Source organism: Pan paniscus, chromosome 7 (assembly GCF_029289425.2).
Source record: "Pan paniscus chromosome 7, NHGRI_mPanPan1-v2.0_pri, whole genome shotgun sequence".
Classification (NCBI taxonomy): domain Eukaryota; kingdom Metazoa; phylum Chordata; class Mammalia; order Primates; family Hominidae; genus Pan; species Pan paniscus.
In genome coordinates this window covers 117473730-117498894 of record NC_073256.2, presented here as the reverse complement: position 1 = coordinate 117498894, position 25165 = coordinate 117473730, and the positions used below count along the sequence as shown (strand labels likewise).

At 39.8% G+C, this 25165-nt stretch overlaps 1 protein-coding gene across 3 annotated transcripts; it reads left to right on the top strand.

Annotated features, from left to right (window-relative positions):
• Nucleotides 1-7: 7 nt before the first annotated feature.
• FBXO43 (F-box protein 43) lies at nt 8-24089 on the top strand. 3 transcript variants are annotated; one of them, XM_063606453.1, is made up of 5 exons: nt 8-603; nt 8403-9888; nt 12914-13016; nt 16220-16423; nt 16534-17174. In XM_063606453.1, exons 1-5 carry the CDS (start codon nt 561-563, stop codon nt 16780-16782), a joined length of 2085 nt encoding a protein of 694 aa, XP_063462523.1. In that variant the 5' UTR covers nt 8-560; the 3' UTR covers nt 16783-17174. The 3 variants fall into 3 exon arrangements, with proteins under 3 accessions (XP_063462523.1, XP_054972758.1, XP_003821754.1); XM_055116783.2 differs by lacking the exons at nt 8-603; nt 16534-17174 and adding exons at nt 4538-5521; nt 19007-24089; XM_003821706.4 differs by lacking the exon at nt 8-603 and adding an exon at nt 4538-5521 and having other exon boundaries at nt 16534-18178.
• Nucleotides 24090-25165: the final 1076 nt, after the last annotated feature.

Sequence of the window (25165 nt, the reverse complement as noted above, 5' to 3'; positions counted from 1 at the left end):
CCAGACAACCCGGATGGCGCAAAGGCGGTAAAGCAGGGGCTTTCTGTCTGTTAGATTCTACGGGTTTAAGTGCCTGGTCCCCAGCTATTTTAATTTTGCAGGAAAGCAGAGCATTTTAACAGTTATGCAAGTACAAGGCGGTGTGTGTTTCTGACTAATGTAGTGGTACAAAGTAACACTTTTCCAGAACGGTAGAGGGTTAGAAGAAAAACCGAGATGACAGTGTCCGAGAAGTACTAGGATAGCTGTTACTCGGACGAACATAGAAGAATCGACTACACCAATGATTTTCACGTAGAAAAACACTTTTCCAGATTGTTTTTAAAAATTGTTTGATATCTGTACTGGGGCAGTGGGGCAGCTGCCTCCTACCTTTCTCTTGATTTTGTTTTTGCTTTCTGGCCCCTTCTCTGATAGGCTACTGTCACATCCCTCGCCCAATCCGTTTACTTGTTTTAAAGCAAAGGTTAGTGTGACGGTAGCTACATGAACAACTAACTCCCTCTTAAATCTAAGAGATTTTGGTAGCTTTCGCTGTCTACTCACCCGCCCTCCGTTCTATGTATTCCACCATAGAAGAACAAAACGCCCTGCTCAGTGGAGGTGCGTTCTTTCAAGTATCAAAATTTCAGTATGATAGATCAGTTGGGTTCAGAACGTTTACATTTGTTTCCTTTTTTTCCAGAAGATATTTTACTTAGTAGGGTGAAGAAAATGAAGCTACTTTAAAAAATTTAAAAATAACTTGATTGTTAATAACTATTTTAAAGTTAATGAAAGAAGTAGGCGTTCTTTCTCCCAACACGCACTATGTCTGATATTTTATTAAGCAGGTTATACTCCTTTCGGGCTCTCCATCCAGAAATCTGAGAGCTTTGAGCTTCACCTTTCACTTCCAGAAGTTCAAACTCCTTCTGTTGCATCTACCCAGACCAGCTTGAGAGATTTAAGTTGATCTTTCCAGGAAGATGCCATTTAAAAACCCTTCAGGAAAACGCAGCAGTTCCTGGCTTCTTTCTTCACAGACAGGCTAACAGAGCATAAATATTTTAACCATTAGCCCTGTTACAAAGTACCTCTCCTCTTAACCAAAGAGGTGATCTAATACAAGAGGCACAATAGGCTTCCCTGTAAGAACTATTAGATGGAACCATTGTTATCCTAAGAGAAAGATGACAGAGTGATCCCAAAAGTCAAACTTTCATATTTACAAGCTCTCTTGTATATTAACTCTCCAGTTGAAATATCAAGATAATTCTCGTGCAGAACAATTTATGGAGATCAGAATGGATCAACATATGTAGAATACAAATGGGTGCTGGGGCCCTACAAAAGGGCAAAGTAATGACAAGTCATAGCAAGAAGATCCAGAATTTCAACAAGAATTCATGTTGGTGCTAGTTCCCAATCCAACACGCTCTTTCCTATCAACAGAGAGTGGTAGTTCTAGGATCACTTGGGAGTTTGGTCAGTGTAAGCTACACTATTATCAATGATAGCATTAACTTTTTCTGAGCATGTACTACATGCCAGACATCATTGCATTGCTCTGTTTTAATGGGGGTAGTTGTCTTGCCATCCTGGAAAACAGTGCTTTTAACTCTTTATTAAGAAGGTTATGGAGATGCAAGTTGCTATTTTTTCCCTGAATCTCTGTCTTTCCTTTTTCCTTGATTATATTCACTTAAATATATCCAGATAGCTTGAATATCATGGTAATTTGGGAAATCTCCCATTACGTTTTATTGGATGGTCCCAAAAAGAAGCATCAGATTTTGTGGCAAGCAGGTAGGTTTTAGAGTTCTGAAGTCAATGATGGGATGACACCCAATGCAAGAAAGGAAAGCAAAGGGCTGGGCACCGTGGCTCACGCCTGTAATCCCAGCACTTTGGGAGGCCGAGGCGGGCAGATTGCTTGAGGTCAGGAGTTCAAGACCTGCCTGGCCAACATGATGAAACCCTGTCTCTACTAAAAATACAAAAAATTAGCCAGACGTGGTGGCATGCACCTGTAATCTCAGCTACTTGGAAGGCTGAGGTGCAAGAATCGCTTGAACCCGGGAGGCGAAGGTTGCAGTGAGCTGAAATTGCCCCACTTCACTTCAGCTTGGGTGACAAAGTGAGACTCTGTCTCAAAAAAAAGGGAAGCAAAAAGGCAAAAGACTGTAAAGAATATGAAATTACAGCTCAGTGGCTTCAATCTGGAGTATGTAAGTAAAGCTCAGGCAAACTGTATAACTAGGTGTCTTTTTGCCCATTTTTAGGTGGGGAGAGGTGACAATGATTCTTCCTTGAACAATATAAAGGAGATACGATATAGTCTTTTACTCCTCAGACATAATAAAATATGTCAAGAAAAATAAATTAACTGGAGAAAAAAGAAAAGGGCAATGTTTAAATGGTTTTGGGGTTATGTGGATTTTACTTAATCATAGGCAAAATTCCCTGCCCTGTTTACATTGGGATGGAGATGGGGAGCAGACATTAAACAAAAATGAGTAGATAATATGGGATTTTAGAAGGTAGTAAACTACACAGAGAAAATTCAGTAGAATTCTGCAGGAGAATTGCAAATGTGGGGCAGGAAAGGGTAAAATGGCTGTAATAGAGATTTGTTTGAAGAGCTAGAGAGGGTACTATTCACTCTGCCAGGGAGTGTGGGGGTAGGCTTCAGAGAGGTGCTGTCTTGAAGAATGTGTAATTCATTAATTCTTTACAGTCCTACAGGTACCTCAAACTTAACAACCTCACACTAAATGCATCTTATTTTCTCCCAAGCCTATACTCTTCATTCCCTCACTCCTTGCCCCATGCAGTTGATTCTGCCAACTGAACATGTCACATCTTGGTTCTGCTCCACCCCCCACTGCCTTCTGGAGAAATGCGGTAGCTTCCTACTGGTCTCCTAGCAGCCACCCTTGCCTCTCTTCATTCTGTCCTCCATTCTGCCACCAGAGTGGACTTTCTAAAATGCTCTTCAGACTCTGAAGGTGCATCCAGAACTTCCCAATACTTAGCTTCTTCACTTCTCAGGAATTTTCTCTAATCCTTTCCTCTAACAACTCTTAGTTTCTGCTTATAACAAATTATTTGCAGCTTCTCCATGTGCCCAACTGCCCTTGCACATTTTGTTTTGAGTTTGAAATTTTCCTGCCCTTATACATTTTAAGTTTGGAATTTCCTGCTGTCTGCCTTTTAAATTGCCACTTGTACATCAAAATCTATCTCATGCACTCTGTTCTCCAGTAGAGTTAGCTGGTTCTTCTTTCCTTTGTGCTGCTACTGTTCCTCTGTTACAGCACTTGCTCTATACCAATGAGCTCCTTAACAGCAGTAACTGTGGCTGTGTCAGCTCTGTATTCCCAGTACCTAGCACAGTAATTGGCACATAGTTGGAATTTAATAACTGTTAGTGGACGGGCACAGTGGCTCATGCCTGTAATCTCAGCACTTTGGGAGGCCGAGGCAGGTGGATCACCTGAGGTCAGGAGTTCGAGACCAGCCTGGCCAACCTGGCAAAACTCCGTCTCTACTGAAAATACAAAAATTAGCTAGGCGTGGTGGCGGGTGCCTGTCGTCCCAGCTACTCGGGAGGCTGAGGCAGGAGAATCGTTTGAACCTGGGAGGTGGAGGTTGCAGTGAGCCAAGATTGCACCACGGCACTCCAGCGTGGGTGACAGAGCGAGACCCTGTCTCATAATAATAATAATTTTAGTGAGTTTGGTTTTGGATGACTGAGGGACATCCAGATGGAGAAATGTCCAGTCAGAGAAGAGTGGTGGTAGTGCCTGTTATTGGCTTAAAAGTGATGGTTGAAGTTCTGAATAAGAATTACATAAGCATGGGATGATAAACTAATAAAAATGCTGAGGTAGGACCTCTCATTTAGGGAGTAGGCCAAGGAAAAGAAGCCAGAAAAAGGAGACTAGGAAGAAGCTGCCAAGAGCAGCAGGAGTGTCCCTGGCATATAATAGACACCCAGTAAATATTTATTGAATGAAAAAATTAGGGTTTAAAAAATTTATTTGGCTTTGAGGGTACTTGGGAGTTCATGATGCCCAAAAAGGGATGTTTGTAAACAATGAACACATTTCACTCTGGTTTTTATGAATAGATTTTTTAAAAATCTTTTTTTTTGAGATGGGGGTCTCACTATGTTGCCCAGGCTGGTCTCAAATTCCTTGGCTCAAGTGATCCTCCCACCTCTGTGCTGGGATTACAGACGTGAGCCACCAGGCCCGGCTCAGCTTTTTTATCACAAAATCTGTATATATTCATTGTTGAAACATGAGAAGAAAACACAGATAAAAAGAACTAAAAAGCAAACATAATCCTGTACAAAGGTACCGTATCCAAGTTATTCATACCTTTCAGACCTCATCCTGTGTATATCCATATTTTTAACCTAAAAGGGGTCAGTTTGTAACTTGCTTTTTGCATTTGACAGTTTGGAGAATCATTTCCAAGGGAACATTCTCATACATGATTTCTAATGGCATCCCACTGTAGGCCACGTTAGCATTCCTAAATACGGTAATGCTTCCCAAAGTGGGAATGGGGAGAAGCAGAGCCTTTCTGACCCGCCTCGGGACGGGTGCAGGGGTGAGCGAGAGAGGGGGCGCTCCTCCCGCTCAAGCGAGGACCCAGGCCTGCGGGCGGCCGGGCGGGAGCGCCGCAGAGCCGGAGGAAGGGGCGGGACAGCGCGGCGCGGGGCGGGGCTGCGCTTAGCGGTTACTCCGGGCGGGCCGTTCAAACCTAAGGAGGTAAAGGCAGCGGCCCCACGCGAAGCTGGCGTGGGGGTTGCCATAGCCCGCATCCCAGGGGGCGAGGCCGAGGCTTCTCCCCGGCGCACCCAGCGGCTGCTGCCCGGCTCCTCTCCCACCTGTCCGCTTCGGCGCCTCGCCCGGCCCCGCGGCCTCCAGGCAGGCGGCGGGGGGACCCCAGGCGAGTGCCCGTTAGCGGGTCTCCCGGCGGCCCGGCCCCGCGTCGCCCTGTGTCTTCCAGGTGCTGGGCCTAGGGAGGCGCGCGGCAGCCCTCACTCCTCCGCTCCCGGTGACGCCAGCCCATCCCCTGCTGCCCTTGGCTTTCTGGGCCTAGCGGATCTTTGACGCCCTGGTGAGACCGTTACCCACCCGCCCGCCATAGCTCCTCGGGGGAGTCAGTGCCAGGCTGCAGCACACATTGCCTTTTCAGGAACCCGAATTTGGGGAGTTTACTCATGTCTAAGTCCAGCTGGAGAAAACAAGGATATTAAGATAACTATTTTCTGGAGGGCTGAAGGAAATTCAAAATGATTTAGACCTTCTCAAGTGTTAGGAATAATCCCTGCGGCATGCACCCTGTGTACCCTTCGACTTTGAGCAATCATGATGCTGCTGCACCTTTCAATTAATTGTGCAAACTAAAGTTTTCCTCTTTAAGTGGCATTATTTTGGCATGAATTTTAAAGACAAAGATGAGAGAATTTCTTGTTTGGAAGCCTACGTAACTTTCACATCTAAGAGCTCAAGATTTACTGATGGTAAGAGTTTCCACTTTAACAAATGAAGAACATTTGGGTTTAATGTAAGTATTTCATTCTCTGATGTGGTAGGTGCTTTTTCTTTTTTTTCTTTTTCTTTTTTCTTTCTTTTTTTTTTTTGAGACGGAGTCGCTCTGTCGCCCAGGCTGGAGTGCAGTGGCGCGATCTCGGCTCACTGCAAGCTCCGCCTCCCGGGTTCAGGCCATTCTCCTGCCTCAGCCTCCCGAGTAGCTGCGACTACAGGCGCCCGCCACCACGCCCGGATAATTTTTTTGTATTTTTAGTGGAGACGGGGTTTCACCGTGTTAGCCAGGATGGTCTCGCTCTCCTGACCTCGTGATCCGCCCGCCCCGGCCTCCCAAAGTGCTGGGATTACGGGCGTGAGCCACCGCGCCCGGCCGCTGCTTTTTTTTTTTTTTTTCTTAAAGAACACTTTAGGAATAAGTTTTCTCGCCTTTTATCAGAAGCCTAGTTTTTAAAAATGAATATCGAAGAGGCTTGATTGATTTATCCGTGAACTGTTGAGTCCATAAAATACAACAGACAGTCCATGATTTTACATGAATAATTTTAAAGTTCAGTTGCGAAGAACCACGTTTGAGACCAACGTCTTGGGGTAGTAGAAAGATGAAAATGATAGCAGAGAAAGGACATTGGAGGCAACTTCAAGTGTGTAGATGAACAGAAACAATTTTTTTTTTTAAGAGATGGGGTCTCACTATGTTACCCAGGCTGGTCTTAAACTCCTGGACTCAAGCATTTCTCCCGCCGCGGCCTCCTAAAGTGCTGGGATTACAGGCGTGAGCCACCGGCCAGAATAGATTTTTGGATAACATTTTAGGGGAAAGAGATAATATCTGCATTCCCCACTTTATTTTTAACAATTTGCCTCTGAGTTTCCCAAATTCTAGCATTGTGAGACACCTAGTGGTGAAGTAGCAGTACAATTGCCATAACCTTTTAAAAGGACCGTGACCTGCCGGGCGCGTTGGCTATTGCCTGTAATCCCAGCACTTTGGGAGGCCAAGGTTGGGTGGATCACCTGAGGTCAGGAGTTCGAGACCAGCCTGGCCAACATGGCGAAAGCCCGTCTCTACTAAAAATACACAAATTAGCCGGGCGTGGTGGTGGGCGCCTGTAATCCCAGTCAGTGGGGAAGCTGATACAGGAAAATTGGTTGAACCCGGGAGGCAGAGGCTGCAGTGAGCAGAAATCACGCCACTGCACTCCAGCCTGGGCGAAAAAGCAAGACTCCGTCTCATAAAAAATAAAAAAATTAAAAATTAAAAATAAAAGGGCTGTGACGCAAATTGAGTGAAAAGTGTTATTTAACAGAATTACCTTCAGAGAGGGAGAAAACAGTTCATGGGTGGAGATGTAATTTTAATATGCATTCTACTTTATTAATTTAATATTTGTAAAACAATTGTTTAAAAATATAACAAAATTATAAAAAAGCAATTTGATTATTTGGTTTGTGACCATGTGCAGAAGTTAGCAGTGATCTGAGAGGATGTAGATCAGAAGGGGACATGTATGACATTTATCAAAAACGAGTATAGATTTAAAAGGTTAAAAAATACTTAGACTTTGTTTAGTAAAAATAATCTTTTAATGATCATCAAACCATAAAGAAATATTTTGTGTTTAGAGTAGCAATTTGCTTTTGTAACAAAGATCATTCACTCATATATTTGATTAAATTTAAGCATAAATAAATTACTGTCGCATTACAGCCAATAAATAGATCTTCCCAGGATCTTTTAATGGAGAAAAATTGTGCATTTGTCCTGGAGAAAACTTTGAAGGAATGACAGTCTTCTTCATGTCCTTTGAATCATCTGGAAAAATATCAAAAACTATAATAAATTTTTTTCTTAACACTATTTTTGTCAAAACAAATTTGTTAGCTTTGAGTTAAGATTTATTTCAAGTTTCTAAAAAGAAGGAATGTGATGACACTGTTGAAAAGTTTAAGGAGTAAAATATTTCTTAGTGTCATTCCTTGCTCATGTAACTACTGAGTAACTGTTCTTTAAGTAATTGAGTTGCATTCTTTATTTGCAACTTCAAGAATATTTTAAATGGTGGTTTTCCCATAAATAGTTGCCTATTAACTGTGAATTCAAGGCTGAAACTGGACCTTGCATCACAAAATATTTAGAAAGTGAGATATGAATAAGTACAACATGCCAAGTTTGAAATGGCCCTATCTGTGGTGCAGTGGTTCATTACGGTTAGCTCAAGAAGAATGTGTTAGTAGTTCATCGATGAGCCAGTCTTTGCAAAGTCTTAAGTCTGGGAATTCACATCTCGTGAATGGTTATGGGGACTAGGTTTCTACAACAGGTCTATGTTACATGTTTGAACATTACTTGAGTTGTTCAGCCTGATTGCAGGTAGATCTAGAGGCAGCACTCATTATTTGACACATTCCCCAAGGTGTTTAAAAAGTAGCATATAGCATTTTTTGAGTAGACTAATATAGGCTGGCACAAATAAGCTGGAATATTAAAATCAAAATTGTTTAGTTCTGTGAAAATCATAAGGTAATAAAATAATCTAAAAATAATGCTTCTAGGTTTTTTTCTCTTTAGGGTAGTTCAATAAAATATGTGTGCATGATGCTTAGCCTATGATTAATCAAGTGATCTTTGAATATTTATAACCTGAACATTTTGGCTTTGTGATGTCAAGAACTCATTTTAAGTAGGATACACATCAGTTTTTTATGGAGTAGAATTGTTTTTTTAAAGTAACTTTTCAAAAATTGTCATACAATTTTCCATTATTATCTGTACTCATAACAAATAATGTATTTTGGTATAAGCTGCCTGGATACTCATTTCAAAGGCAGAATAACTTTGTTGTCACTTTGCAGAAACAGAGATTTTGAAGATGTCACAAAGGCACTCAGGTCAAGCTGGCACTGAAGCAGGAAATGGGGCGGACTCTCCTCCAATTGTCAACTCCAAGTACTCCACCTTCAGAGATTTTTGTTCCACGTCTTCATTTCAAGATAGTGGCTACAATGAGTTAAAATCTTGTAGCTTTGATAATATAGAAAAAGAATATCTTGGAAAGAAAGAAAAAGGCCCAACATTACTCTATGAGCACCCTGAAACTTCAGGCCTGGGCTTAACACATCCTTTAGAGTCTCCCACTCAAAAAAAGAAATGTATCTTGCCTAGAAAGGAAAAGGATAAAACCCCAGAACTTTGTGAAACACCTAAAATCAGTGGGAAAAAATGTTTACCTCGCAGAAGGTTGAATGTATCTTTCGCTCTTCTAAAAGGGGACTTTGAATCACAAAATAGTTCTTTAGAAAGTAGTATAAGCCAAGTTATCAACTTAGAAAAAAATATTCCAAGCAGTGCTTCAGGTTTTCCCAGGGCAAATAATTTTAGCCCTTTAGTTACTAGCACTTTAAAAACAGAAGAAGTGACTTCATGCAGTCAAAAATTGAGGCTTAATTTTTCTCAGCAAAAGACTTCCACAATTGATGATTCCAAAGATGATTGTAGCCTATTTGAAGTTGAATGTATATCTCCAATTCAGGGCAATAATTTTAAAGACTCTATCACACATGACTTTAGTGATAGCAGTTTATGCATTAATGATGAGAATGCATGTCCAGAGCTCCTGGGCTCCTCTGTTAGTGGAACAACTTGTGGAACAGATGAGGACATATTTGTGACTCCGATAAGTAATCTTGTGGCAAACATTAGATTTAACGCAAGTCAAATACTTTCTCCTTCACCTGAAGTGAGAGGCAGTATTTCAACGCCTGAAGACAGTGGTTTTAACTCACTTAGCTTGGAGAAATCAGAAGATTCCCTCTCTGACCAGGAGGGTTCTTTTCAAGAACTACTGCAGAAACATAAGGGGACTCCCAAAGTTGGGGACACCATAAGAAAGACAAGACATCTTGGAAGGTCGAGAAGACTGTCCACCCTTCGGGAACAAAGCTCGCAGTCAGAGACAGAAGAGGAAAAGCAGATTGTCCACCCTGACTCTGAAAAAAGAGCAGCAGCTGCTTCTGCCATCTCAGAGGGTCAGCTGAGTAGTGATGAGAGTGGGGATTTGACCTTTAGCTTAAAGAATTTATCAAAGACCCCAGCCTTGCAATTGGTACATGAGCTGTTCATGAAAAGCAAGAGGAAAAGATTACAGGAAAATAGTGGACATGAATTCTTAGAGCAAGGGGATGGGGAGAAAATAGCTGTACTGCAGTGTATACTTGCGGGACTGATTGGCAAGAAAATGGGTATAGAAAAACTGGACATCTTAACAGAATTAAAATATAGAAATTTAAAGCATATTCTTGCTATGGTTTTAGAGTCCTTGACCGCAGAGAGCCTATGCAGGTAAGAAGTAAGAGTTGTTTATGAAATAAAACTTCTTTTTTTAAGTTGGAAAGATTTTCTGTGACTTGAGTGGTTGTCCTTTATTTTGTTTTATTATCTCTGTCTTTTGTTGTCTTATATCAAAGGTAGTTTAAGTGAACTTCCCAACAGAGCTACCTAGTACAGATCCTTCCGTTTTTGTTTGTTTGTTTGTTTGTTTGTTTGTTTTCTTTGAGCAAGAGTCTCGCTCTGTCGCCCAGGCTGGAGTGCAGTGGCGTGATCTCGGCTCACTGCAAGCTCCGCCTCCCGGGTTCACGCCATTCTCCTGCCTCAGCCTCCCAAGTAGCTGGGACTACAGGCGCCCGCCACCACCCCCGGCTAATTTTTTGTATTTTTAGTAGGGACGGGGTTTCACCGTGTTAGCCAGGATGGTCTTGATCTCCTGACCTCAAGATCCGCCCATCTCAGCCTCCCAAAGTGCTGGGATTAGAGGCGTGAGCCACCGCACCTGCTGATCCTTCTGTTTAAAAGCCAGCTTAAGTAGCAATAATATAGTCTTTTTTTTCTGAATAAAGTTCTTATCACTGTTATTTGGAAAGAGAGTTGCTAAAAGTTGAATTTTAAATTTTCAAGATGGCAAGCTCTATTCCATGGAAGTTGTTTAATGATTTAATAGTTCAGATCATATTGTCAGATTGCAAGCAGTATTAAAGTTATGACACTTGGTCAGAAATAATGTAATGCATTGTGGTGACTGAGAAATGACAGTGTACAAATAATACCACTTAATTATTTAAGTTCTAGAATTTAAAAACAATCGTTAGCTTTCATTTTAGGGTTTGATCTTTCCAGAACCAGGGAAATGTGGATTATTTCATTTTTATTGTTAACACAGCAGTGAAAGTTAATTACTTTGGGGAATTTCAAGAAATTAGAAACTGAAGAATTTGTGTTCACAGATGTTGCAGTAGATTGAATGCTGCTACATAATAAAGAGAAACACGTTTCAGAATATTGAGGGTGGGAACTAAGGTTACAAAGACTAAAATGAGACTCTGTTCATGCCAATTTGGGGGAGTTACAGGACTATCAGAAGACAAGACCCATGGGAATGCCGTGGCAATGAAGGAGAGAAGTCATGTGGAACAGGATTTCTGCAAGATGATGGTTATGGAGGAACATGCGGGAAGTTAGTGAGCCTCTTTCTTGATAGGTATATGTCAAAAGAGTTTTTTACAGGGTCCTTGGTTTTTTTGTTTTGTTTTTAGTTTTTGTAGAGATGGGGTCTCACTGTGTTGCTCAGGCTGGTCTGCAACTCCTGGGCTCAAGTGATCCTCCCACCTCGGCCTCCCAAAGTGCTGGGATTACAGGTGTGAGCCACTGCCTGTTCTGTCCTTGTTGTTTTTATGGCCACTACTTCTATCGAAGCCCTTCTTTATCTTTCCTCCATACATTAATTGTATGTCTATCGTAGAGAACTGTAGGATTTCTTAGCTGGAAGTCTTCTAAGGTATCTAGTTCACATGTTTTGCAGATGAGGAAATGAGCCCCAGAGAAGTGACCTGCTAACAGCCACTCAAGGCGACAGGAATAGATCTAGGTCTATAATGAGCCCTCTGATTTCTAATCCAGTATTTTTCCATAAACTCTTATTAAGGTTTAAGGCTTTCTGGAATAGATTTGATCAAGAATGTATTTGGTGTATCTTAAGTAGGATAATAAACAGATTAGTGCACCCATATTGTGTGCCTTTTAAAAATGTTCAAACGATAAACTGTTTAAAAAATTAAGGAGATGGCTGAGATATAGGATTTTAAAAATATTTTTGGTATGGATGGGGTCTTACTACATTGCCCAGGCTGGTCTCAAACTCCTAGGCTCTAGTAATCCTCCTGCCTTGGCCTCCCAAAGTGCTGGGGTCACAGGTGTGAGCCGCTGTGACCGGCCAGGAATGCTATTTTTATATGCTGGAGTATTTGGGCCAGTTAAAATTAAAATTGGGTGACACTTTTGGGTGCTTGCTTATGTGAGCAGTTGATTTTCAGTCATATTTCAACAATTATCTCTCCTTCCCATCTCTCCAAACATACAGTATTTGTACTGCAAAGTATGTAACTATGTTGGCAGTACTGTTCCTGGTAACTTGAGAGTTGATCAGTTGCAATATCTGTGGCAAATACCCAATTATGTATTTCATTTCTTCCCCATTATTGGGTGACTTTCTGCCTGTTCCTTTCCTTCCCTCTGATATAGGGCACATATATCAGCCTAGAGAGAGTCAATGACAATTGAAGTGGGCATGGTAGCTGGAAGAATAGTAGCGTTGACAACTGGGACCCTCCGTAAGAAGTGACTTATTTCAATCTTTTCTGACCTTACTCCTTTTGATTTGTTAGAATAACAAAGAAAGACCAGATTAATAGTCAAAGTCTTACTTTTTAATAATAATATTATCAAAGTTATTGATAAATCAGCAATCACTGGACAAAAATTGTGTTTTTTCTTTAGCTGCTTCATATTCATAAACTTTGGTTAATGAAATAGGAACTCTGTGGTGCGACCCATAATAGTATTTATAGTTGGCACTTAGTAATGCCAATGAAGGATTAATTGTGCTTGTGTTTATGTAATCAAAATGACAGAGATTTGTTAAACACAGGAATAGGAGAAATTGATGAAACCTCTTGTGTTATAGATGACAGTCATTTCCTGCATCTCTTGTTCCAAATTTTTAATGTTACATTTGAAGTTAAATCCTCTTAATCAGTCTCCCAGTGGACTCATACTGGCTTTATATGACCATTTATAAAAGAGTAATCTATCTGTATATTGCTGGCATATACTTTACATTTTAATTGGAATTCTTTTATATGATGAATTAATATGAAATAACAATGTTGACAAAGTCATATTTTTATGTAAATTTTTAGGTTTAAATTTACTGCCCGAAATCTTTAAAACAAATTTTTCTCATTAGTTAGCGTATACAACAAAATGTTAATCCTATAGAATGTATGCAATATAAGGATGGATCTTTTTGTTATAGTGTTTGGAAAGTAAGCAGAAATTGGCGTGAAATTGTTGTTCAAGATAAAAATGCAAATCGGAGGAGGAAATTTTATATCACACAACTGAAAACAGATTCTGAGGTAATGTATGCAATACTTCTCTAAAATGGATTTGTATAAATACATAATAATCTCATGTTGCTAGACAACCTAATTTGGTTTTCCTGCTATCTTTAACCTTTTCCATTTAACAAACATTCACTCATAAATTCTTTAGTTTTCCCAAACTCAATTTTCACCCAGTCTGTAAATGGAATAAACAACATAGCATCAAGAACATCTTGTTGGCCAGGCGCGGTGGCTCACGCCTGTAATCCCAGCACTTTAGGAGGCCGAGGCGGGCGGATCACGAGGTCAGGAGATTGAGACCATCCTGGCGAACACGGTGAAACCCTGCCTCTACTAAAAAAATACAAAAAATTAGCCGGGCGTGGTGGCGGGCGCCTGTAGTCCCAGCTACTCGGGAGGCTGAGGCAGGAGAATGGCGTGAACCCAGAAGGTGGAGCTTGCAGTGTGAGCCGAAATCGCGCCACTGCACTCCAGCCTGGGCGACAGAGCGAGACTCTCTCAAAAAAAAAAAAAAAAAAAAAAAGAACATCTTGTTGGGCTTTGTTGCTGCTTACGTGGGTGTGCTCTTAGCATTTGAATACCAATGATATGCTGGATCCTAATTATAATGAGATACCCTTATAGCATTTTTAACCCAGTCTTTTGAGTGGACATTACGTGTTAGTTAACTGTGCCAGTGCTCAGATTACAATGGTGAACATTTCTGACATGGTTCCTGCTCTTTTGGAGCACACACCTTGAGGGTGATATAGGTAAATAGGTGACTACAATCCAGGTGTGTGAGAGGAAGCCCAGAGTTATTTAAAGGAGTTTTTGACTGATACTTGGGAATCAAGAGAAGTGCATCTCTACTGAGACCTGAATGAAGAGTTAGCAGTTAGCCAGGTGAACACAGAGAAGAGGGTTTTAGCAGAGAAAGTAGCATATGTACAAGCCTGAAGGTGAGTGAGCAAAGCACATCAGTACCTGTGAAGCATCATAAACTTGCACTCCCTTGAGGATTTGAATTCTGGCTTTAAAGTTACAAGAAAAGTCCTATAGAAGCTGATGGATTCCTCTCAGGCATGCTATTTTGTGTAATAGGCATCTGATGACTAGCACCCATGTTTGATTATAGATTCAACTTTAGGTCAAAAAAGATTCTGAGAGTTCACTAATTCATTCTTGTTCTAGCAAAAAATATTTAATAACATACTATAAGTAAATTTCTAATTTGACTAAATATAATAATTGGAATAAAGCATGGCATAAACAAATATGAACACCCAGATATAGATTGACAGGTTTCTCATTACAGTGAACTATTAGGGACTGCTATTAACTAAAACTTTGACTTTCTTTTTTATTTTGAAGAAAAGCTTTACCTTTTCACCTGTTCAGAGCTCATGGCTGCTTCTGCAGCTGCTGGCTCTGGGAGTTTGTAATAAGGAAGATATTAATTGCCTTCTTAACATCTGTTTTTCAAATGCTGCCCTATATGCTAGGGACAGACTTAAAAAACAGTTGTTTAAGCATGCACTTATTAATATTTAAACATTTGGCTCCATATACTCCTTAACTCCTCTAAGGAAGAAGCATATTGTTGTGCTGGCAACCCTCCATGTAACTCCAAATAATGAAATGTTCTATTCTCAAAAAAAAAAAAAAAAAAAAAGAAATAGTCTTATATTTGGCCAGGCACAGTGGCTCATGCCTGTAATCCCAGCACTTTGGGAAGCAGAGGTTGGTGGATCACTTGACATCAGGAGTTCAAGATCAGCCTGACCAACATGGTGGAACCCCTGTCTCTACTAAAAATACAAAAAGTAGCTGGGTGTGGTGGTGCAGGCTTGTAATCCCAGCTACTTGGGAGGCTGAGGTGGGAGGATCACTTGAACCTGGGAGGTGGAGGTTGCAGTGAGCTGAGATCATGCCACTGCACTCCAGCCTGGATGACAGAGTTAAACTTTGTCTCAAAAAAAAAAAAAATTCTATCTTTATATTCTAGCAATCACTTTTTTAAAAACTCAGTTTCTTAAAGAACTGTACTTCCCCCCCCCCTTTCTTATGCTCTTTTTCTTATTTTGACTTGCTTTTTAAAATCTTTTTCAAAGTAATACATGGTTTAAGAAGTCAAACTGGACTATCGTAACAAAATATACCATTATGCCTTCATACTCTTGATTCTTGTTCCATCAAGACAATCATTTTCAACACTTTCTTCTAGTGTTTAGCTCCATATTTCAAAATAATTTTATTTCCCTGTCATTTCTTTACTATTTTCTATAGAAGGATTAGGTTCTCTAACCTCTCACTACTACTGCCACTACCTACATAACCCCCCTCTCTCTGAATTCCTTTCTCTCTTCTCCTATCTTATGACTATAATTACACCACCATTTGGGAATGAATCAGAATTAGGTGCTGACATTATAAAGATTGTGTTGAGATTACTATAACTTTTTTCACAGCTATAGTATGTTGTACACTATGATTACACTTCCGTTCTAGTGTAACTTTTTCCCTCCAGTTAATAATTGCATAGTTTTTTCTCTCTCTTTTATTTATTTATTTTTGCTTAGTGTTTCTCTATACAGATCCCTGATTCATCTCCCATTATCCACCAGAACTGAAAGTCTCCTCTGTGTAAGTCCAGACAAATCAGGTATTCTACCTGTTCCTTCTTTTCCTCAGAGACATCCTTCCTGGGGCCCTTTGCTGTCCTATTCCAACATAGACTGGTTGCTTTCTACTTGAACTATTCTAATGTATTATTAACCAAAACAAAAAAAATTATAAGAGAAAGTTATTTGATGGTTTTCTCCACTCTTTTGTTTACTTCTTGTCTACAGCTGCTTTTTCTACAACCGCAGAGTTGAGTAGCTGGAACTACATGGCCCACAAAGTCTAGATTATATATTATATTATCTGGTCCTTTACAGGAAAGGTTTGCTGAACCAAGTTTAAAATAAATGGAAAAATAACCAGCCATACAAACTTAGATGAAGAATTTAATTTAAATTTTTTTCTTTTTATATTTATTTAACTTTTATATGTTAGGTGAGAAAAGGTTGGTTTTTTGTTTTGTTTGTTTTTTTTTCTGAAAAGGAACAGCCTAGGGAGAGAATTCGGATGGCAGAAAACCTCTTCAAAGCATATAAATCTGTGTGCATCAGAAAGCTATCCTGGAACTGTTTTGGTATTGCAGTATTGATGCCTCTTATCCTTTACCACAGGGGGCTGTATTAAATGTCGAGGATGCTGCCACTCGGCTCCAGCTTTTAAATCGCTCAGCTTTAAGATCTGTGCAGGCACAGGCTAGGATACCTGGTTCTCAGAGAGAGCAAGGGTCAACATTATCTCCCTGGGGAGAAGTTTTGACACCTCTAGCAAGCTCTTCTGTTACTCACTTAAGTAGTAAACAGGAAGAATATGTTAAGGTAAGTATTTATTATGTCATAAGTTATTAGAAATAAATATTTACAGAGTTTGAAATAAAGTGCTCCTCTATATGAAACCAGAAGATTTAGTGTGTGTGCTTTCACTGCAGGTTGCCAAAACACTTTTTACTGATGAAGCATTAAAACCTTGCCCAAGGTGCCAGTCCCCTGCTAAGTACCAGCCATATAAGAAAAGGGGACTGTGTAGCCGAACAGCCTGTGGTTTTGACTTTTGTGTGTTATGTCTGTGTGCTTATCATGGGTCTGAAGAATGTAGTAGAGGAGCAGCAAAGCCAAGAAATAGAAAAGATGCTCTCCCAGGAAGTGCCCAGAGTAAGCGGAATTTAAAACGCCTCTGAAGAGACTAAATATAGAACTCCCCCATGCAGTGTTCTATTTATCTGACTTAAAATTATGAATATTTTGAATACATGCAAATCTTCCCATTAATGACAGGTGATGATTAAATTCCTATTTTGTATATATTATAATCCATGTCATTGTATGTTTTCTTTAAAGTTGTTTTGAAAAAATTTTATTTTACTATGTCATTTTACCCATTTTAATAACTTAGTATTTTAAATAAAGAATTTTCATTGTTGTTATATGTATGTACTTTATTGTTTTATGTAACATTTTAAATTTGTGCATTTCATCACTCTTGACATGTTCTTCAATCATTTTTTAAAAACTAGTTTTTCAGATAATATTAAAAATTTTGAACTCTAGACAGATGGCCTTATAGATTTGGAAAATGAGTACTTGACTGAAATGAAATATAAATAAAATATTTTCAGAAGTTCTATTGAATTTATTCTATAATTTCAGTCTCTGGTTAAGTAAAATTTACTGAATATTAATAACTAGGAAGACATAAAGTGTAAATTATTGGAAGTATATAGTTATTCATAATGGGAGTCTTAGCTAATATACCCTTGTAAGTAACACATTTCAAATAAGTACTTTAAAAAATTCTAGAACTACAGGCACAGATTTCATTTATTTAATCTGGAAATTCTGACAAATTTGGGCTGCTTGGAAAAGACAGATTTAAGTAAGAAGATTTACTAAGTTATTTATAAAGTACTTAAACGATTTATAAATCGTTTCCAAAAATGATTTGAGTTTGCATGTTCCATTCATAGAACAGCAAGAAAGAGATAAGTTCTTTTTTTTTTGTTTGTTTGAGGCATGGTCTAGCTCTGTCTCCTCAGGCTGAAGTGCAGTGGCATGATCTCACAGGATCTTGGCTCACTGCACACTCTGCCTCCCAGGTTCAAGCGATTCTCCTGCCTCAGCCTCCAGAGTAGCTGGGATTATAGGCATGCACCACCATGCCTGTCTAATTTTTGTGTTTTTAGTAGACATGGGATTTCACCATGTTGACCAGGCTGGTCTCGAACTCCTGACCTCAAGTGATCCACCCGCCTGTGCCTCCCAAAGTGCTGGGATTACAGGCATGAGCTACCGCGCCAGGCTAAGAAAGAGATAAGTTCTACTGTTGAACAAATTACTAATACCAGGAGAAAATTTGAAGATAGTTTCATAATTTTTTTGTTTGTATATGGGTAACTGATATATATACATATCTGTGTTCACAATCTATGCATAGATTTAAATGTAGCTCTTATATGTTATTTTAACAAAGCAATTTAAAGTATGAGTTAGATATAGACATACGTGACGGAAATCTGCCTGAAATTTTAACTTGTTACTTAACTTGCTATAAAATTTTGATTAGCTGCTAAATATTAAATTTTCATCTATATCCTTTCTAATTCCACAAAGGGTTTTTGGAGACTAAATTATATTTATGTAAATTACATTTACTCATAAATTTTCTGAGACATCTTTCACATCAGGATCAATTTACTAGTTAATCTTCTTCACTTAGTCTTAACTTTTTTTCTCTATAAGAGAAGTTTATTTGTGTTTAGGAAATTTATTCCAGTCTTGATTCTCTTAATTTATGAAGTTAATTATTTGATTAATTTAATTATTTAATTTATTTAAGCCCTCTCTTTCTTTTTTTTTTTTTTTTTTTGAGACGGAGCCTCACTCTGTCACCCAGGCTGGAGTGCAGTGGTGTGATCTCGGCTCACTGCAACTTCCATCTCCTGAGTTCAAGCAATTCTCCTGCCTCAGCCTCCTGAGTAGCTGGGATTACAGGTGCCTGCCACGACACCTGGCTAATTTTTGTATTTTTAGTAGAGATGGGGTTTCACCATGTATGGCAGTCTGGTCACAAACTCCTGACCTCAAGTGATCTGCCCACATTGACCTCCCAAAGTGCTGGGATTACAAGTGTGAGCCACTGTGCCTGACCTAAGCCCTCTCTTTCTGTGGCTCAGATCAAACCATATCTTCATCTGTCATATGAACAGTATTGCTATTTTATACTCTTGATTTCTGCCTGGCCTAAATGACATTCCTTCAGTGACTTTTTAGATCTTAAAAATCACAGATCCAGTTCCTTGACATATTTTTAAAAAATGAAATGCAATGTTGTCTATTCAGTTTAATGGGTCATTTTAAATACTCACATTTCCCAATATCTTATGAATTTTTCTTATTTTATTACAGAATAATGCAAAAGGAAATAGAAACATTTACTTTACATGTGAAAAATGTCAGTAGTACGATGAAGGAGTCTGGAATCCTATTTCTAGTCCATCATGAGACACTCTGTTATTGTCTTTTATATATTGCAGTCATACTGATCTCTTGGACTGATCACCTTTGTCATTTTGTGGTTACCCAGCTGATATGGTTTGGCAGTGTCCCCACTCAAATCTCAACTTGAATTGTATCTCCCAGAATTCCCACGTGTTGTGGGAGGGACCCAGGAGGAGGTAATTGAATCATGGGGGCAGGTCTTTCCCGTGCTATTCTCGGGATAGTGAATAAGTCTCAGGAGATCTGATGGGTTTAACAGGGGTTTCCGCTTTTGGTTCTTCCTCGTTTTCTCTCCACCACCATGTAAGAAGTACCTTTTGCCTCCCACCATGATTCTGAGGCCTCCCCAGCCATGTGGAACTGTAAGTCCAATTAAACCTCTTTTTCTTCCCAGTCTCGGGTATGTCTTTATCAGCAGCATGAAAACGGACTAATAGAGTAAATTGGTACAAGTAGAGTGGGGTGTTGCTGAAAAGATACCCAAAAATGTGGAAGCGATTTTGGAACTGGGTAACAGGCAGAGGTTGGGACAGTTTGGAGGGCTCAGAAGAATACAGGAAAATGTGGGAAATTTTGGAACTTCCTACAGACTTGTTGAATGGCTTTGCCCCAATGCTTATAGCAGTATGGACAATAAAGTCCAGGCTGAGGTGGTCTCAGATGGAGATGAGGAACTTGTTGGGAACTGGAGTAAAGGTGACTCTTGTTATGTTTTAGCAAAGAGACTGGTGCCATTTTGGCCCTGCCCTAGAAATTTGTGAAACTTTAAACTTGAGAAAGATGATTTAGGGTATCTGGCAGAAGAAGTTCCTAAGCAGCAAAGCATTCAAGAGATAACTTGGGTGTCATTAAAGGCACTCAGTTTTATAAGGGAAGCAGAGCATAAAACTTTGGAAAATTCGCAGCCTGACTATGCAATAGAAAAGAAAAACCCATTTTCTGGGGAGAAATTCAAGCCGGCTGCAGAAATTTGTATAAGTAGCAAGGAGCCAAATGTTAATCCCCAAGACCATGGGGAAAATGTCTCCAGGCCATGTCAGAGACCTTTACAGCAGCCCCTCCCATCACAAGCCTGGAGGCCTATGAGGAAAAAGTGGTTTCATGGGCCTGGCCCAGGGTCCCTGTGCTGTGTGCAGCCTAGGGACTTGGTGCCCTGTGTCCCAGCCACTCCAGCCATGGCTGAAAGGGGCCAGTGTACAGCTTGGGCTGTGGCTTCAGAGGCTTGGCAGCTTCCACCTGGTGTTGAGCCTGTGGGTGCACAGAAGTCAAGAATTGAGGTTTGGGAACCTCTGCCTAGATTTCAGAAGATGTATGGAAATGCCTGGATGCCCAGGCAAAAGTTTGCTGCAGGGGTGGGGCCCTCATGGAGAACCTCTGCTAGGGCAGTGAGGAAGGGAAATGTGGGGTTCGATTCCCCACACAGAGTCCCTACTGGGGCACTGCCTAGTGGAGCTGTGAGAAGAGGGCCACCATCCTTCAGACCCCAGAATGGTAGATCCACTGACAGCTTGCACCATGTGCCTGGAAAAACTGCAGACATTCAATGCCAGCCCATGAAAGCAGCCAGGAGGAAGGCTATACCCTGCAAAGCCACAGGGGCAGAGCTGCCCAAGACCATGAGAACCTACCTGTTGCATCAGCGTGACCTGGATGTGAGACCTGTAATCAAAGGAGATCATTTTGGAGCTTTAAAATTTGGCTGCCCCACTTGTTTTCGGACTTCCATGGGCCCTGTAACCTCTTTGTTTTGGCTAATTTTTCCCATTTGGAACAGTAGCGTTTCCCCAATACCTGTACTCCCATTGTATCTAGGAAGTAATTAGCTTGCTTTTGTATTACAGGCTCATAGGCAGAAGGGACTTGCCTTATCTCAGATGAGACTTTGGACTGGACTTTTGAGTTAATGCTGAAATGAGTTAAGACTTTGGGGCACTGTTGGGAAGGCATAATTGGTTTTGAAATGTGTGGACATGAGATTTGGGGGGGCCAGGGGCAGAATGATATGGTTTGGTGGCGTCCCCACCCAAATCTCACCTTGAATTCCCACATGTTGTGGGAGGGACCCAGGAGGGAGGTAATTGAGTCATGGGGGCAGGTCTTTCCTGTGCTATTCTCAGGATAGTGAATAAGTCTCAGGAGATCTGATGGGTTTATCAGGGGTTTCCACTTTTGCTTCTTCCTCATTTTCTCTTCCACCTCTATGTAAGAAGTGCCTTTTGCCTCCCACCATGATTCTGAGGCCTCCTTAGCCATGTGGAACTGTAAGTCCAATTAAACCTCTTTTTCTTCCCAGTCTCGGGTGTGCCTTTATCAGCAGCATGAAAATGGACTAATACACCAGCCCATTAGAATGTAATCTTTTATTTCACTTTGGTGGTGAAAAATATTTTATCACATTTAATTTTAGAAATCAACAATAAATAAGTGGTTCTCTTTACTACAAGTACTGTGAAACAATGGAAATGGATGTTTTTTGTATTTCTGATTTTATTTGGGGTTTAAATATTACAATCAAGTATATGTGAATGAAATAGTATTAAGACTGAATACCTGTATTTTAATGATTTTGTAATAAAACTCTGAAGAAAAAAGATCAGAGTAGGAATTCAAAAGGCATTTCTTTTTGGTGGGTTTTATGTTTGTGATGGGGTCAAGAGATAGGTTAACTAGAAGAAAATCATATAGTATTGTGTACAACTTTATCAAACAGAGGATCCAGCTACCCAGAAAAAAGCGACACTATTGTTATTGTGTATTGTCATAACCGACTGGACCAGTTTTCCCAACTGTGTACTTCCATAGCAGCTTGTACATCCTCTGTCATGGCACTTAGTTCACTTTATTTAAATCAGTTGTTAACTTTATTTCCCTGTAACCTCTGTGAAGTCCTAGAGTATCGCATGTTTGATGTAAATACCATTGTATCCCTAGCACCTAGCATAGTGCCAGCCAAGTAAAAGGTGCTTAGTAAATAGTTATTGAACAAGTTGCTTTTTTTGGTGCTATTGGTACTTTCATCCAAGTAAACCACTATAAAATAGTAACTAAACAATTTTATCCTAATAATTTGTTAATCTCTTAATGTTTGATTTTCAGTGATTAATGCTTTAATATACAAAAAGTGGGATCTAAATGATTTCTTAAATTCCATGTAAACATATAGTCATGAATATATTTGGTCTACTCATTCTTTTAGCTGAGTAGAACCATTTAGGGTATAATGGAAGGAACCTTAGGCTAGAAGTTAAAAAGCTGGGGTTGGTCTCCTGAGCTACTTACTAGTTGTCCCCTTATGCAAGTTACTTATTGCATCTGAGCCTATTTCCTTTATCTATAAATGGAAAGTTAAAAGGCATGATGTATTGTGAACTCACTCTGGAAACTCTTACACCAATTTGTGTTACTACACATTTGCCTGCATGTGAATAGAATAAAATGAAATAGCATTTGTGAGGATAGAACATATAACCTTGATATCATTATCATCATGCCAAATGAAACTATAAAATCAACTTCTAACCAGCTTGCAAAAAAATGTCTGGCTTAGGCCAGGCATGGTGGCTTACACCTGTAATCTCAGCACTTTCAGAGGCTGAGGCAGGAGGATTACTTGAGCCCAAGAGTGTGAGACCAGCCTGGGCAGCATAGCAAGACCCTGTCTTTACAAAAATTTAAAAAATACTAGCTGGGCATGGTAGTGCATGCCTGTAGTCCCAGATACTCAGGAGGCAGAGGAGGGAGGATCACTTGAGCCCAGAAGGCCAAGGCTGCAGTGAGCCATGATCATAGCACTGCACTCCAGCCTAGGAGACACAGCAAGACGCTGTCTCAAAAAAAAAAAAAAAAATCACACAGAAAGTAGGGGCCAGTATTCTAGCAAGCAGTCTGCCATTAGTACATAACAAAACTCCTTGTAGAGCTACTGGTAAACTCAGTACACATGTAATTACAATGTGATAAATGGAAAATTGTTTTCCTGTTTTTAAAAATAAGTTGGTCTACTCAGGGAAAAAACAATTCTAATTGAGAATAATTTTGCTTGAATAAAGTAGTTCCTTAGCTCATGAGTAGCTTAAACAACTTCATTACTTGAAAATCTAAATGAATGAAATGAGTATACTATTATCCAAGAGCTCAGCTCAAAAGAAAGAGAACTGCTCCAGTTCCAAAGTGTTTATAAAGACATGGCATGAAAACAAGAGTAAGTATTTCTACATTCCAGTTATTGCTACATTCTTATCAGATTTTTATTATTAGGTGAGGGAAAGCAATAAGAAAAATTGACCAAACATTTATTGATGGATGTACTGTGGGTTCCCAAGGAGTTTCCAAAACAAGAGGAATGATTAAATTTAGCACTTTATTTTTGTGGTTTGTTTCACTTCTTAATAAGGATATAAGAAAATAATGAAAATTGGCCGGGCGCGGTGGCTCACGCCTGTAATCCCAGCACTTTGGGAGGCTGAGGCAGGAGGATCACGAAGTCAGGAGATCGAGACCATCCTGGCTAACATGGTGAAACCCTGTCTCTACTAAAAATACAAAAAATTATCTGGGCGTAGTGGCGGGCGCCTGTGGTCCCAGCTACTCGGGAGGCTGAGGCAGGAGAATGGCATGAACCCTGGAGGCGGAGCTTGCAGTGAGCGGTGATTGCGCCACTGCACTCCAACCTGGGCGACAGAGCCAGACTCCGTCTCAAAAAAAAAAAAAAAAAAAAAGAAAATTAAGAGGAAAGCCAATAAATGTTTTACCTTCTATTGACTTGGGGTAATAACCTCTCAATCTTTTCTCCCTATGGTCTGTTGCCTTGACAGTCTTGCTAACTAATGGGTAAGATTATTCTTCCTATTTGACTTCTACTTAGTTTCAGGAAGGGCAGGTATTTTCTGTTTCTAACTCCATAGTTTAGAAAAAATCGCCAGAAACTTGTGGCAAATAATGTAAAGTGAAACAACACTTTAAGAGCTATCTGATAATTGTATACTAGCATTTCTATGGGCACAAATATGGATTTACATTTATCCTAGCTATTGAAAGACTTAAGTCTTATTATGGATTTCCTAGCAATAATTTAAGGATTGAATTGCTCTTGAGAAAATATTTTGATACTTAGCACTGTGTAAAGCTAAGTTTTTTCACTACCTTTGCTTAGTTTACAACACAAAGCAAAATTGTCATAATTGTATGACACAAAAATTTACGGAACTTTAAAAAATTTTATCTGTTATGTTCCTGGTTTGCACTAAGTTATTTATTATGGCTTTATTTTCAGTTATTTCCATTAAAAATAGTGTACCATAAATAGAAAATGCTTTAAGTGTTTTTAAAAATTGAAATACCCATTATTTCTGTATGGAGGGTATTTCAAGGATTACACTGAACATTTCACAAGGGGGCACCAAAGACTCATTTATGATGATTTTGGCTTTTCTTCAAAAAAGTAAATGTAGCTTTTATATATTTGACGCTGATGTGCTGTGACATTGCCAAATAGGGGAAATGTTCCTTGAGTTAATTTTTAAAGTGTATATAGAATAAATTTTGGTAATAGTTATTACTTAGAGTTGGTAATTAAAATATTTTAGTTGGCTTGCAAGAGTGTACTGTTTTCCTGGAATACCTTATTGGTTTCCCCAGAACACCTATTGGCGGGCCCTGGTTTGTGCTTTGGCCATCTGTGTTTACTTGCCCAACAGCTCTGCACTCCTGGCTCCCTCAGCATGGACTGTGGAGCCAGAGGAGTAGAAGGAGCAATGGAAACCTGGCAGGTGAGTGCTGTTGTGAATGGTGGTGGCGTGCTACCAGTGATTTCCCTCTGGCATTCTCATTCCTGCAGAAAGGTAGTGTTCGGTTCAGGTCCTAATCTCATCCTGCCTAGATTACTATAAATGCCTCCTAACACGTTTGTTTCTTTCTTCTCATGTTTCAAACGTGAGAATTTGAATTTGGGGAGATTCAAATTCTCCCCATTTGAATCTCTCCTAAACGTCCACTGCCTGGTTATTTGTACCAAAATGTGGCCCGTCATGTTGCCTCCTACTAAAAACGTAGCAGAATTTAGAATCT

What these genes read in the sequence shown, in the direction of transcription:
- FBXO43 (XM_003821706.4), top strand. Translation starts at nt 5,437, where the DNA reads ATGAATTTTAAAGACAAAGATGAGAGAATTTCTTGTTTGGAAGCCTAC. An exon ending in GAGCTCAAGATTTACTGATG is followed by an intron (nt 5,522 to 8,402) that starts GTAAGAGTTTCC and finishes GTCACTTTGCAG; the next exon opens with AAACAGAGATTTTGAAGATG. An exon ending in ACCGCAGAGAGCCTATGCAG is followed by an intron (nt 9,889 to 12,913) that starts GTAAGAAGTAAG and finishes TTTTTGTTATAG; the next exon opens with TGTTTGGAAAGTAAGCAGAA.